The sequence below is a fragment of the Carcharhinus amblyrhynchos genome, chromosome 29, assembly GCF_965287045.1.
Source record: "Carcharhinus amblyrhynchos chromosome 29, sCarAmb.v2.hapA, whole genome shotgun sequence".
NCBI classification, from domain to species: domain Eukaryota; kingdom Metazoa; phylum Chordata; class Chondrichthyes; order Carcharhiniformes; family Carcharhinidae; genus Carcharhinus; species Carcharhinus amblyrhynchos.
The window spans coordinates 10,910,817-10,923,020 of NC_137352.1; the positions used below are offsets into that span (position 1 = coordinate 10,910,817).

Here is a 12,204-nt window from a genome sequence, read left to right on the forward strand (position 1 = left end):
TCATTCCTTTGAACAGACAAGGGGATAGCACTGGTACGGGATTTTAAAATGAATTACTTTTATTGGAATTAGAGAAAATTAAATCAGAAGCAGAGAAAAAGCAAAGCAAACTTGGAGAGACTTGGGTCTTAAAGTGAACGTTGCTTCTAAGCAAGCCAGTCTCTGTACTGAATTCTTAACATGATTGTGAAACTGAGCTGATTTTGAAACAAACATACACTATATCTCAGCCCTTATCTCATTATTGTAATGTTCCTTCGCAGGCTGTCTCTGTCTGGAGAAACAAGTCTTGCAGCTGCTAAAACTTGTTTTGCCTGCTGTGTACCCTTCAGGAATGATGTGGGTATGCCGGCGTTGGACTGGCGTAAACACAGTAAAAAGTCTGACAACACCAAAACCTGGTGTTGTCAGACTTTTTACTGTGTTTACCCTTCAGGAATGCAGACAATTTTCACCTGAGCCAGCAGGCCTTCTGAGTTTTAAAATGTAGTCAAGTTAGTGAACCCCTACAGTCTAGCTTTTAAATGTAATTGCATAGGAAAAAAATCTTAGAATGAAGTCTTTGCAAAGACTGAAGCAAATAGGACGAAGCATACACAGGATCCCTCCTTCATCTAACCCTCATCTCCAGCTCAGTGTTCAGCACCTTCAAGAACTGATGAACCTTGGGCCTCCCGCGCAAGCACCAGCTGGAAAAAAGCCGCACGTATGCAGTTTACATTTTTTACGTTGCTTAGGCCCATGCACAAGTGTGCGCGTGACCAACAAGACTTGGAGTTGAAGACAAAGATCCTCATATGTCTGCACACAAAGCAAACACTCAAAAAGGGTGATAAGAAGTGGAGGGGAACGAGGAAAAGTAAAAAAAATCAGCAGAGAGGACATGGAGAAGTTAAAAATGAAGTTCCCAATAAGGGAAGAAGACAGAGATACGAAACAGGAAGCAAGGAAAGCTTCAAGGTTTTAGGTGTCCAGATCACCAACAATCTGTGCTGGTTCCCCCCATGCCAACACTATAATTAAGAGTGCCCACCAACACCTCTGTGTTCTCAGACGACTAAGGAAATTTGGCATTTCAGCTATGACTCTCACCAACTTTTACAGATGCACAATAGAAAACATTCTTTCTGGTTGTATCACAACTTGCTATGTCTCCTGCTCTGCCCAAACCATAAGAACCTACAAAAGGTCATGAATGTAGCCCAATCCATCACTCAAACCAGCCTCCCATCCATTGACTCTGTCTACACCTCCTGCTGCCTCGGGAAAGCAGCCAGAATAATCAAGAACCCCCATGCACCCAGACATTCTCTCTTCCATCAGGAAAAAGATACAAAAGTCTGAAGTCACTTCCAACCAACTCAAGAACAGCTTCTTCCCTGCTGCCATCAGACTTTTGAATGGATCTACCATGTATTAAGTTGATCTTTCTCTGCACCCTAGCTGTGACTGTAAAGTTACGTTCTGCACTCTCTCTTTCTCTATGAATGGTATGCTCCGGCTGTATAGCATGCAAGAAACAATACTTTTCACTGAATGTTAATAAATGTGACAATAATAAATCAAGTTAAAAAAGGAAGCTAAGAAAACAATAAACAGTCCCCAGGTAGAGAACGGGTTGCGAGAAGCAGATCTGAAGTGAAGTGGGCTCGGAGATATGGGGCGGGGGGGTGGGATTTTCAGACCTCCTCACTGCAGGAGATGGTCACACTGTTCGCCGATGGTGGGCTCTCCCGGTCCCACTGCCGTTAGTGGGACATCCTAATGGTTGTCCCCCATGCCACCAAGAATCCTGTGGTGACAATAAGCCATCAGCGAGAGCAGAAGATCCCAAACATGAACAGCCAGAAAATTCCATCAACTATATTAGACACACACCTAGTGATAAAGTTGTAAACTTCTCAAACTTATGAACATTGTATTAGATGGTGGCTTGACTTGTTTTTAGGAGGTTTTTGAGATAAAAAGTCTTTTGCTCAAGGGCAGATCAGCCATGATCTTATTGAATGGCGGGGCAGGCTCGAAGGGCTAGATGGCCTACTCCTGCTCCTATTTCTTATGTTCTTATGTATCTCAAGATGTTTTGAGTATAGCAGTGTGCTGTGATGTATGAAAGGTTGGGAACCACTGATCTGTTGGCTCAATAATGTAACATTATCCATTTCATAGTAGCCTCTACTAAAGTTTATTTAGCGTCACAAGTAGGCTTACATTAACACTGCAGTGAAGTTACTGTGAAAATCCCCATGTCACCACGCTCTGGCACCTATTTGGGTACAGTGAGGGAGAATTTTGCATTGACCAATGCGCCTAACCGGCACATCTTTCAGGTTGTGGGAGGAAACTGGAGCATCCGGAGGAAACCCATGCAGACACGGGGAGAATGTGCAAACTCCACACAGACAGTGACCCAAGCCAGGAATTGAACCGGGATCCCTAGTGCTGTGAGGCAGCAGTGCTAACCACTGTGCCACTGTGCTGCCCCTATTTGCAGCAGCAAATAATTTAACATGCTGAATAATTGTTTATTTTTCTTACTGTTTTACAGAAAACTCCAGCCGAGTCCAGAGAGCACAACAGGGAATGTATCCTGCTCAATTTCTTTGACGATCATGACATTTGGCATTTTTTATCCTCTATAGCACTATTTGGCTCTTTCCTGGTGAGTAACCCACTCCCGCCTCACCACCCCCTGTCCCCTCCTTTCAGATACTCTGTGACAACTGTCTCATTGACCCAGCTTTAGGTGGGTGACACAGCAGCACAATGGTTAGCACTGCTGCCTCACAGCGTCAGGGACCCAGGTTCGATTCCCAGCTTGGGCCACTGTCTGTATGGAGTTTGCACATTCTCCCTGTATCTGCATGGGTTTCCTCCAGGTGCTCTCACACTCCAAAAATTGGCTGTGTTAAGTTGCCCCTGAGTGTGAGGGGAATTAGCTAGGGTAAATATCTGGGGTTAGGGGGCTGGTTGGGACTGTGGTGGGTGCAGACTCGATGGGCCGAATGGCCTCCTTCTGCACTGCAGGATTCTATGATCTGTCTTAATATCTCCGTAAACCAAAACAGAAAGTGCTGGAAATACTCAGCAGGTGGGGTGGCATCCGTGGAGAGAGTAAAACAGTTAATGTTTCAGATTGAACTGATCTAATGAGATCACTGGCTTTAAAACATTAGGCAAGATTCTCTGGTCTCCCCACCGTGTCTCTCACGCTTGGCGAGAAGCAGCGCACCATTGGCTGGTGGCAGGATCTTCTGGTCCCGTCTCTGCCAATGGGATTTCCCATTGACTCCATCCCACATCCCTGGGAAATCCATGGTGGGGGTGCACCATCGGCAGGACCAGAATATCCCATCAGCGTAATACTTAAAATCATAGAAGTCCCTACAGTGCAGTAGGAGGCAGATCCATCAGGTCTGCACCAACCACAATCCCCCCCCCCCAAACCCTATTCCCACTACCACACATTTCCCCTGCTAATCTCCCAATGCTAGCATCAATTTAGCAGGGCCAGTCAACCTAACCCACATACCTTTCAGTCTGTGGGAGGAAACCGGAGCACCCGGAAGGAACTCACGCAGACACGGGGAGAATGTGCAAACTCCACACCGACAGTGACCCGAGGCTGGAATTGAACCCATGTCCCTGGTGCTGTGAGGAAACCTCACTAACCACTGTGTCACCATGCTGCCCAGCTGGAGAATTCCAGCCATTCACTCTGCCCCTCTCTCCATTGCTGTTGCCTGACCTGTTGAGTATTTCCAGAATTTGATGTTTTTATTTCAGATTTCCAATATGTGGCCGATAACATTTCCTTGTTGAGGTTTGGTGTCAAATCTTGTTTGGATAAAGGGACATTTATTTTAAAGGTGTTATGTAATTGCGTGCTATTGAATGGGATTTTCCAGCCCTTCCTGTCGGCGCGATTTTCCAGTCCTGCTGAGGGCGACACCCCCCCCCCCCCCCCACCCTGTCCCTGTCACTGAGGGTTCCCCAGCAGCAGGGTGGGTGAGCCATGCAAAAAGCTATAGATTTCGGCAAAGCCGGAATATCACCCCCCAAGTGGCCCATGGTGAGCAGCTAGAAAACAAGTCATAAAGAAGGGGTGCCAAAAAATCCCAGTCATTGTTGTAAATTGCCGAGAGAGAGCTGAAAATGCACATCAGGGACTGCACTGAGTTCAACTCTTATTTGCTGTCATCTGTTTCACAGGCCGATCCTCATCCATCTTTTTCAAGCTTTTATTTTTGCCCCAGTGTATCTCCGAGTGTCTTCCGATCAGTGCTTCCCTCTCACAGTCCCTGCTCTGTATGAACAGTTTTCTCTTTATAGACCAAGGTGCTTCAGCCTTTCCTGGTGGTTTTAGGGTTGCCAACCCCCAGGATTAGCGGGAGCCTCTGGCAATTGGAGACTAATCTCCAGGACGCTGCTACGTTAAACCCTGGAGCAAAATCATCAGGACGTTCAAAATGATTTTTTCTTTTGATTATCTCTTTTTACCACATATATAAACATTTGAAAATGGGGCAAAAGAAGGCTGTCGAGCTGACAGTCAGACATCATCCACTGAGTCACTTTGCGTTCCATTTGAGGTAGGAAAATATTGCATCACGAGGAGGGATGTGTTGGCCAATGTGACTAATGGCTGGCGTGTGGGGGACCAATCATGTAATAAAGCCTCCAGTGATACATTTAACTGCAGTCAGCAGCCCTAGCTAGTTATAACCTGTCTGCTCTGGTATCACTGCGTGGCACAGTGGTTATCACTCCTGCCTCATAGTGCCGGGGACCCGGGTTCGATCCCCGGCTTGGGTCACTGTCTGTGCAGAGTCTGCACGTTCTCCCCATGTCTGCATGGGTTTCCTCCAGGCGCTCCGGTTTCCTCCCACAGTCCGAAAGACATGCTGGTTAGGTGTGTTAGCCATGCTAAGTTTGCCCTCAGTGTACCCAAACAGGTGCCGCAGTGTGGCAACTAGGGGATTTTCACAGTAGCTTCAATTACATTGCTAATGTAACACTGATAAATAAGCTTTAAACTTTATTAAAGGCGACTAAAAAAATGGGTAACGTTTTTTATTGAGCCAACAGATCAGTAGTCATAGAGTCATACAGAGTATGGAAATGGGCCCTTCAGCCCAACTTGTCCACGCCACCCTTTGTCTTTAACCACTAAGCTAGTCCCAATTGCCCACATTTGGCCCATATCCCTCTATACCCCTCTTACCTGTGTAACTGTCTAAATGTTTTTTAAAACACAAAGCTGTACCCGCCTCCACTACTGCCTCTGACAGCTCGTTCCAGACACTCACCACTCTCTGTGTGAAAAAGTTGCCCCTCTGGACTCTTTTGTATCTCTCCCCTCTCACTTTTAAGCTGTTAATTTTATCAGTTTTGTGAACCTTAACAACTGCCTCTCACTTCCTCCTCCAGATTTTACTGACTCTGGATGAAGACCTGGATCACGTGCAGAGAGACAAAATCTATGTCTTCTAATCCCTGGCACAGAGACACCGACTGCACAGCAGACCTTTACCTTCATACTCGGGGCCTGTCCCTCTGGAGCAAACAAGACGAGAAATGGGGCTCACATTGTGGCTTCGAGCAAGCTTTGGAGACAACCAGAATCTCAAGAGCCAGTTGCACGACATCAGTCCTTGAGATGCCAGCTCTTACATTTAAAGCAAAGTGTTTTTGTCATTGTTGGAGATCTTTGTGCCATTGGTCTACAGCTGAAGACATTGTGCTGCTGAGGTGATGAGCCTGCTGGCTCCCCCAGTCAGTCAGCCCCTTTACCTTGCAGGCCGCAACATCATCTCCTTTCCCAGCTTACTCATCAGAAGTGGACCTCGTGTTTGAAGGAATTTCATTTTATGCACAATTTCTTTTGGAATAAAAACCAGATCTTCGCGACAAGTGGAAACGGATGCTCTTCGTTGGAGAAATATTTATCTGCACTTGCTTCATTTTGCCTGTCCCAGCCAAAACTATTGATGGAAGAAGAGTATGGGTATGAAAAATGAACGCATCCAAGGCTTTGAAAGCCAAAGGGTTTTTTTTATAAATATGCTTTGCCACATAGTCAGTAATGGAAAGCCTCAGCTGTTCATGTGTTGGCAGGCATCGGTTTTGATGCCAGATTGGCACTATTGTTGCGTTGGGTGCATCCATCAGCTCAACATTGCAGGCCCGTTCAGTGAATTCAGTCAGCATTGAACCCCTGCTACTGACCAACCTATACAGAGGCTCTGAAACGGAGGGGGAATCTGTCAGCAGGAGGGTTTTAGAGATTTAGTTTAGATACAACTGAGGGGGTTAGAAAATTAGAGTTGAGGAAAGTCAATCCACAAAACCAACTCCACAAATTTGTAATCTCAGGCAGAGGTGATTGAGTTTCACCTTGCTGCTGATTGTTACGGGGTCAAAAGGAACACGAAACGTCTGAATCCAGACTCGAATGCAAACTGGATTCTCAATCTTGCCAAAAGGAATAATGAAACTATAATCTGAAACAAACAAAAAAAAAACTTTTGCTGGCATTGGCTGGCCTTGAAGGTAAAATTGGAAACTGGGGTTCACCGTCATGAGAACACCAACTTCAGTTGGCAGGTACGGTGAAGGTTCCTCCACAATATATCGATTTGTATGTGATACGGGAATACTTGGTGCTATTGCTGGGCGTAACGTGTTAAAATATTTCCTCACTCCTCTTAATGTTACATGATAGTCTAGCTGGGGGGGATTTCCTCCTTCCCTCCAGAGGGTGTGAACATTCTGGACTGTAAGGTCCATCGTGACTTATATTGAGGCACAATCTACATTGTAGCAAGCACATTATTAATAAATAATCCATCACTGTGCATTCTTCAATCTCCTCAGAATAGTTCTGAGAGAGATTGACCTCCCCACAACCTGCTCCAGACGTACTGGGGCCTCAAGATGAGTATAGGAACAGGCAGTGGGTATGTCAGGTGCATTCACGTTTTAGGCCTACAACACATAACATTTGTGTATCCATATATACCAGGTGCTGTCTACACCTGCTTGGTGTCCACAATGGCAGGTATTGTTGTTGTTTACCATAGGCACTGGCACATTTATAACCCAAAAAGTCCAGCTTCCAGAAAGATCGAAACATGTCCGCACCGATGGGTTTCCTTGGCTTAGTGACAATATCCATTTCAGTGAGGTGGCATGGTGGCACAGTGGTTAGCACTGCTGCCTCACAGTGCCGGGGACCCGGGTTCAATTCTGGCCTCAGGTCACTGTCTGTGTGGAGTTTGTATGTTCTCCCCGTGTCTGCATGGGTTTCCTTCAGGTGTTCCAGTTTCCTCCCACAGTCCAAAGATGTATGGGTTTGATTGATTGGCCTTGGTAAATTGTCCCTTAGTATCAGGGAGGTAAATACGGGGATAGGATGGGATTGTTGTCGGTGCAGGCTCGATGGGCCAAATGGCCTCCTCTGTACAGTAGAAGTTCTAATGTGCTATCAATGCCCCCTCAAGGAACCTGGTGTGATTGAAGTCTCCAGTAGCATTTTGGATGTACGCATCTTTTATTGTTGCATTCTCCAATCGAACAAGTGATTTGGTTTAGCACAAGATCCCACAAACCTCTCCATTTACCGAGTGCCGTATATAATGTATTACCTGAAGGTGCAAGTTTACATAAAACGCCCCCAAGACAACACAACTGCCTGTACCTATTTTCGGATCTCTTGCTGTACCGACCCACTTGTTCTACCCATTGTCGTACATTACACTCGTAATATCCACATGGGCTCAGTGCGTGAGTGAATGATTCTTACAAAGTTGCTGTATTGTTACTAGAAAGGAAGAATGAAGTTAATCATAAATCAGATAGCTAGATTCTACTTTTAGAGAGAAATGAATAGTAAATGCTGCTATAATTTATCGCTGCTGCTGTATTAACTGCTCCGTCCTGCTGTGGCTCTTGATTGTAAAGTGTCTAAATACTCAGCAATGACATTGGCTCAAGGAGTCAGATAGCACAACATTCTTGATAATTTTGTTTTAATTTTCCTTGAGTTCAGTAAAATCTAAACAATTCCTTGGAATATTTTATAGATGATTATCCATGGTACTTGCAGAGGCATCTATTGAGGACCTTAATGTCGACATATAGAGAGCCAGTAGGAGCAAGGGTCAACCTGTCGCAACTGGTGAGGAGGAGGGTTAGACTAAAGCTGTGTCTCCTAAGGTACCGGTGTGAGCATTGGGGCTTTGCCGTGGCTCCACTAGTTTGGCATGTTATTTCTGATGACTGCAATGCGGCAAGCTCTTTTTTGGCAGCACCGGATAAATTGATAAGAGTTTATTTTTGTAAACTGGTTGAAAACTGATTTACGAAACACAGTTGAGAAAAATCAAGCTGGGTGCTTCCATGATTGGCGGTTGCCAATTACTGAGCAACATTGGTGATGGGGATGAGAAAAGTATCAGCCATGATTGAATGGAGGAGCAGACTCGATGGGCCGAGTGGCCTAATTCTGCTCCTATGTCTTATGGTGACTACGGATGTAGGTTTATTCTCCCTTTTTAGTTTCTATACATCCAGTCGGCACGTTGCTGTCCTGAACTATTAGACGACTGAGTGTGCCGGTGAAGCAAGTACAGATCCCAATTTCCTGCTTCATTTCCCCAATTTCCTGAACCGTGGGCCTGCCTTTGTCTACCTCAAAGGAAGGAAGTGATGCGGACTGGGATTCGACCCCTGACTCTGGGACTTCCATCCATGTGATGCAGTTAGTCAGGTTTGCACAGTAAATGTTGTAATGTTAGTTCGATATGATGCATTTTATTCCCTTTGACCAGCAGGGAGAAATCCACCATTCTGTTGTGTTATGAACTGAGAGGCCATGCTGACACAACACCACCTACCTTTAGGCTTAATTTGGCAAACCTGTTTGCCCCAATCCCAGTGAAATGTTAATGTACACCCAACAATTTATCTGGTAACCAGAGAATGTTTCATTGCAATTCTCCTCTTTCCAAAAACCCGTTTGAAACATTTAACTGCAACAGGGTTGAGTGTGTAGCTTTTTTTTACTCCTGTTTTGACGATCGGCTGAGGGACTTGGCCTGATCATCATGACATTGGGGGATTGGTTTGTTTGCAGTGGCAATGCCCTTAGTTGTGAAACTGAAAAGGGATGGAACAGACAAACCCAGCACTGCACACCTCCTAAAACTGCCCTTAGTTCGATTTCCTATTCCTAACATCCTACTGCCAGGTGAAAATTATCCCTTATCATGAGATTTATCAGGGCCAAATACTCCTCCATAGTCAGTAAAATTCAAGCACAAACATATTTATTGTTAATTCCCAACTTTTGGCTACTCAATAATTTCCTTACCGTCCCTCACCTCCTGGATTCCAACATTGGAGAACACCATGTACAGAATTTGAGTGCGGCCAATCTAATTCCAAAACATATGGAATGCTGGGTAAAGTCAGCCATGTTGGTACAAATAATGCAGAGGCATTGGAGAAGATACAAAAGTGATGTACAAGGATGACAACAGAACTGCGAGATTATATCTACCAGGAAAGGATGAAGACTGAGTCTCTTTGCCTTTCTTGAAAGGACAAGGCTCATATTCACTATAAAAAAGAAAGGTTTTGACAAATAGCAAATTCAGAAAGATCTTTTTTACTTAGAGTGTGGTGAGAATGCGGAGCTTCTTACCACAGTGCATCGTTAAGATGAACACTACAGATGCATTTAAAGGGAATCTAGGTAAGCACATGAGGGAGATGGGAATAGAGGGTTATGTTGAGTTAGATGAAGAGCATAAACAGGGCATGAGATATATGGGTGGGTTAATTGGCCTTTTATTCATTCACGGGACATGGGCATCACTGGCTGGCCAGCATTTATTGCCCATCCCTAGTTGCCCTTGAGAAGGTGGTGATGAGCTACCTTCTTGAATCACTGCAGTCCATGTTCTGGGGGTTGAACCACAATGCCGTTGGGGAAGGAATTCCAGGATTTTGACCCAGTGACTGTGAAGAAACAGTGATGTATTTCTAAGTCAGGATGGTGAGTGGCTTGAAGGGGAACTTCCAAATGATGGTGTTCCCATGTACCTGTTCCCTTTGTCCTTCTGGATGGAAGTGGTCGTGGGTTTGGAAGGTGCTGTCTAAGGATCTTTGGTGAATTTCTATCTCGTAGATAGCACTGCTGCTACTGAGCGTCGATGGTGGAGGGAGTGGATGTTTGTGGTTGTGGTGCCAATCAGGTGGCTGCGTTGTCCTGGATGGTGTCGAGCTTCTTGAGTGTTGTCGGAGCTGCACCCATCCAGGCGAGTGGGGAGTATTCCATCACACTCCTCACTAGTGCTTTGTAGATGCTGGACAGGTTTCAGGGAGTCATGAGATGAATTACTTGCCTCAGTACTCCTAGTCTCTGACCTGCTCTTGTCACCGCTGTGTTTATGTGGCAAGTCCACTCGAATTTCTGGTCAGCGGTAACCACAAGAGTGTTGCCTGTGTTGTATATTCTATACCATGGTGACATTGACATTATCGCCAATCTCTGCATCTGTAAGTCTATTGTTGCTTCTGGGTACTTAATATTTTATATCTTCCTGTTGGAGTCAGTTGGCTAACCAGACAAAGGTAATTTAGAGAACTCGAGATTGTATCTGTGGATTATTGCTAATGTTGCTGCTTGTGGCAGGGTGTACGTGCCTGGTGAGAGTGGATAACCCCATTACTGTGGCAATACGAGGGGAGATACAGATTGGAGTGGAGAACTGTGCTAATATTTACTTACCTCTCATTCAAACATCTGAAAACTTCTTCATTTTCAACATCTCACTAGCTCTGAATCAAAATGTCCAACCTATCCGAGGAATGATTACCTTACTCTTTCCAACACTACACCTTCCCAAGATGAAACATTACCTGTTAAGATATTAAACCATGAACTGGATATTCATTACATCTGAAAAGGAAGAACGTTAAAGGTTACGGGAAGAAGGTGGGGGAATGACGCCAGGTGCATTGTTCATTCTGAGAGTCAGTACAGACATGGCGGGCTGAATGGCCTCCTCCAATGCTGTAATTATTCTGTGAGCTATCCCCACATGGGTTTCAGTTAACTGTGTCAGCAGTCTGGTGTGTACACATCATCCAAAGACCAGGGCTGTCTTTAGCCAATTGTTCTCTACGTACTTTTTGTTTAACAAGTCTTGTGAATGCAAAAGGGTTGAAGGGTTCACTTTATGTTTACAAAATTCGTAAAGAATGAATATCCTGCCTTTGTTTTATGTGGCAGTAGTTCACAGTTTCGGGGCCTTTATTAAAAATTGTTTTGTTTACGGTTATTTAATTTTACTACTTACTGTACAGCTTTGTTTTCGTTGTAACAGAAAAATGTTCAAATATAATAAAGTCTAAAACCTACTTTGTGTCTATGAGACTGTGGGTGGAATTTTCCCTTTTTTATGCTGGGTGTAGCCGGAGGGGGGTGGATGGGAAAAGTGGTCCCAAAGCTGTCGGCCCCAATAGTGGCTTTGTCCACCATCTCATCTTGCCCAGAACTTGGCCGAAAGAACATGAAGGTGTTGGGGGGGTGTCCCATGACTTGTTGGTGGGCTCTGCCAGCAACTTTGTTTCTTAAAGATGGGGGTGCCGTTTTTAAAGGCCATCCCTGTACACACGATTTAGAACGGAACACCTTCTACACTCTGACACTACCGGGTCATGAACCTCCCCCGCCCTGAGTGATGCACTCACCTCAGTAAAACCTTATCCTCAAACTGTGATCCCCTAGTTCTGGATTCCCCCACTATTGGGAACATTCTTTCTGAATCTACCCTGTTAGAATTTTCTGTTTCTATGAGATTCCCCCTCACTCTTATAATCTTGAAGAGAAACCTCATCAGGTGCACGCCCTGGGAGACCAGTCATAAGTCACACCGGCATCTCTCACGCTGACGTGAATAGACCATTGAACCATAGAACCCGACAGTGCAGAAAGAGGCCCTTCGGCCCATCGAGTCTGCACCGAACACAATCCCACACAGACCTTACCCCCATAATCGCTACATATTTTACCCACTAATCCCTCTAACCTACACATCCCTGGACACTAAGGGGCAATTTCTTAGCACGGCCAATCAACCTAACCGGCACATCTTTGGATGGTGGGAGGAAACCCACGCAGACACGAGGAGAATG

General features: G+C 45.2%; 1 protein-coding gene across 1 annotated transcript in view; it reads left to right on the forward strand.

Annotated features, from left to right (window-relative positions):
• sidt2 (SID1 transmembrane family, member 2) overlaps positions 1-11,441 on the forward strand; it is a 99,380-nt gene extending 87,939 nt beyond the window's left edge. Inside the window, exons 25-26 of the mRNA XM_080214841.1 lie at positions 2,549-2,662; positions 5,431-11,441. Of these exons, the coding sequence (XP_080070967.1) occupies positions 2,549-2,662; positions 5,431-5,493 (177 nt within the window). The 3' untranslated portion in view covers positions 5,494-11,441. The remainder of the gene's footprint in view (positions 1-2,548; positions 2,663-5,430) is intronic.
• Positions 11,442-12,204: the final 763 nt, after the last annotated feature.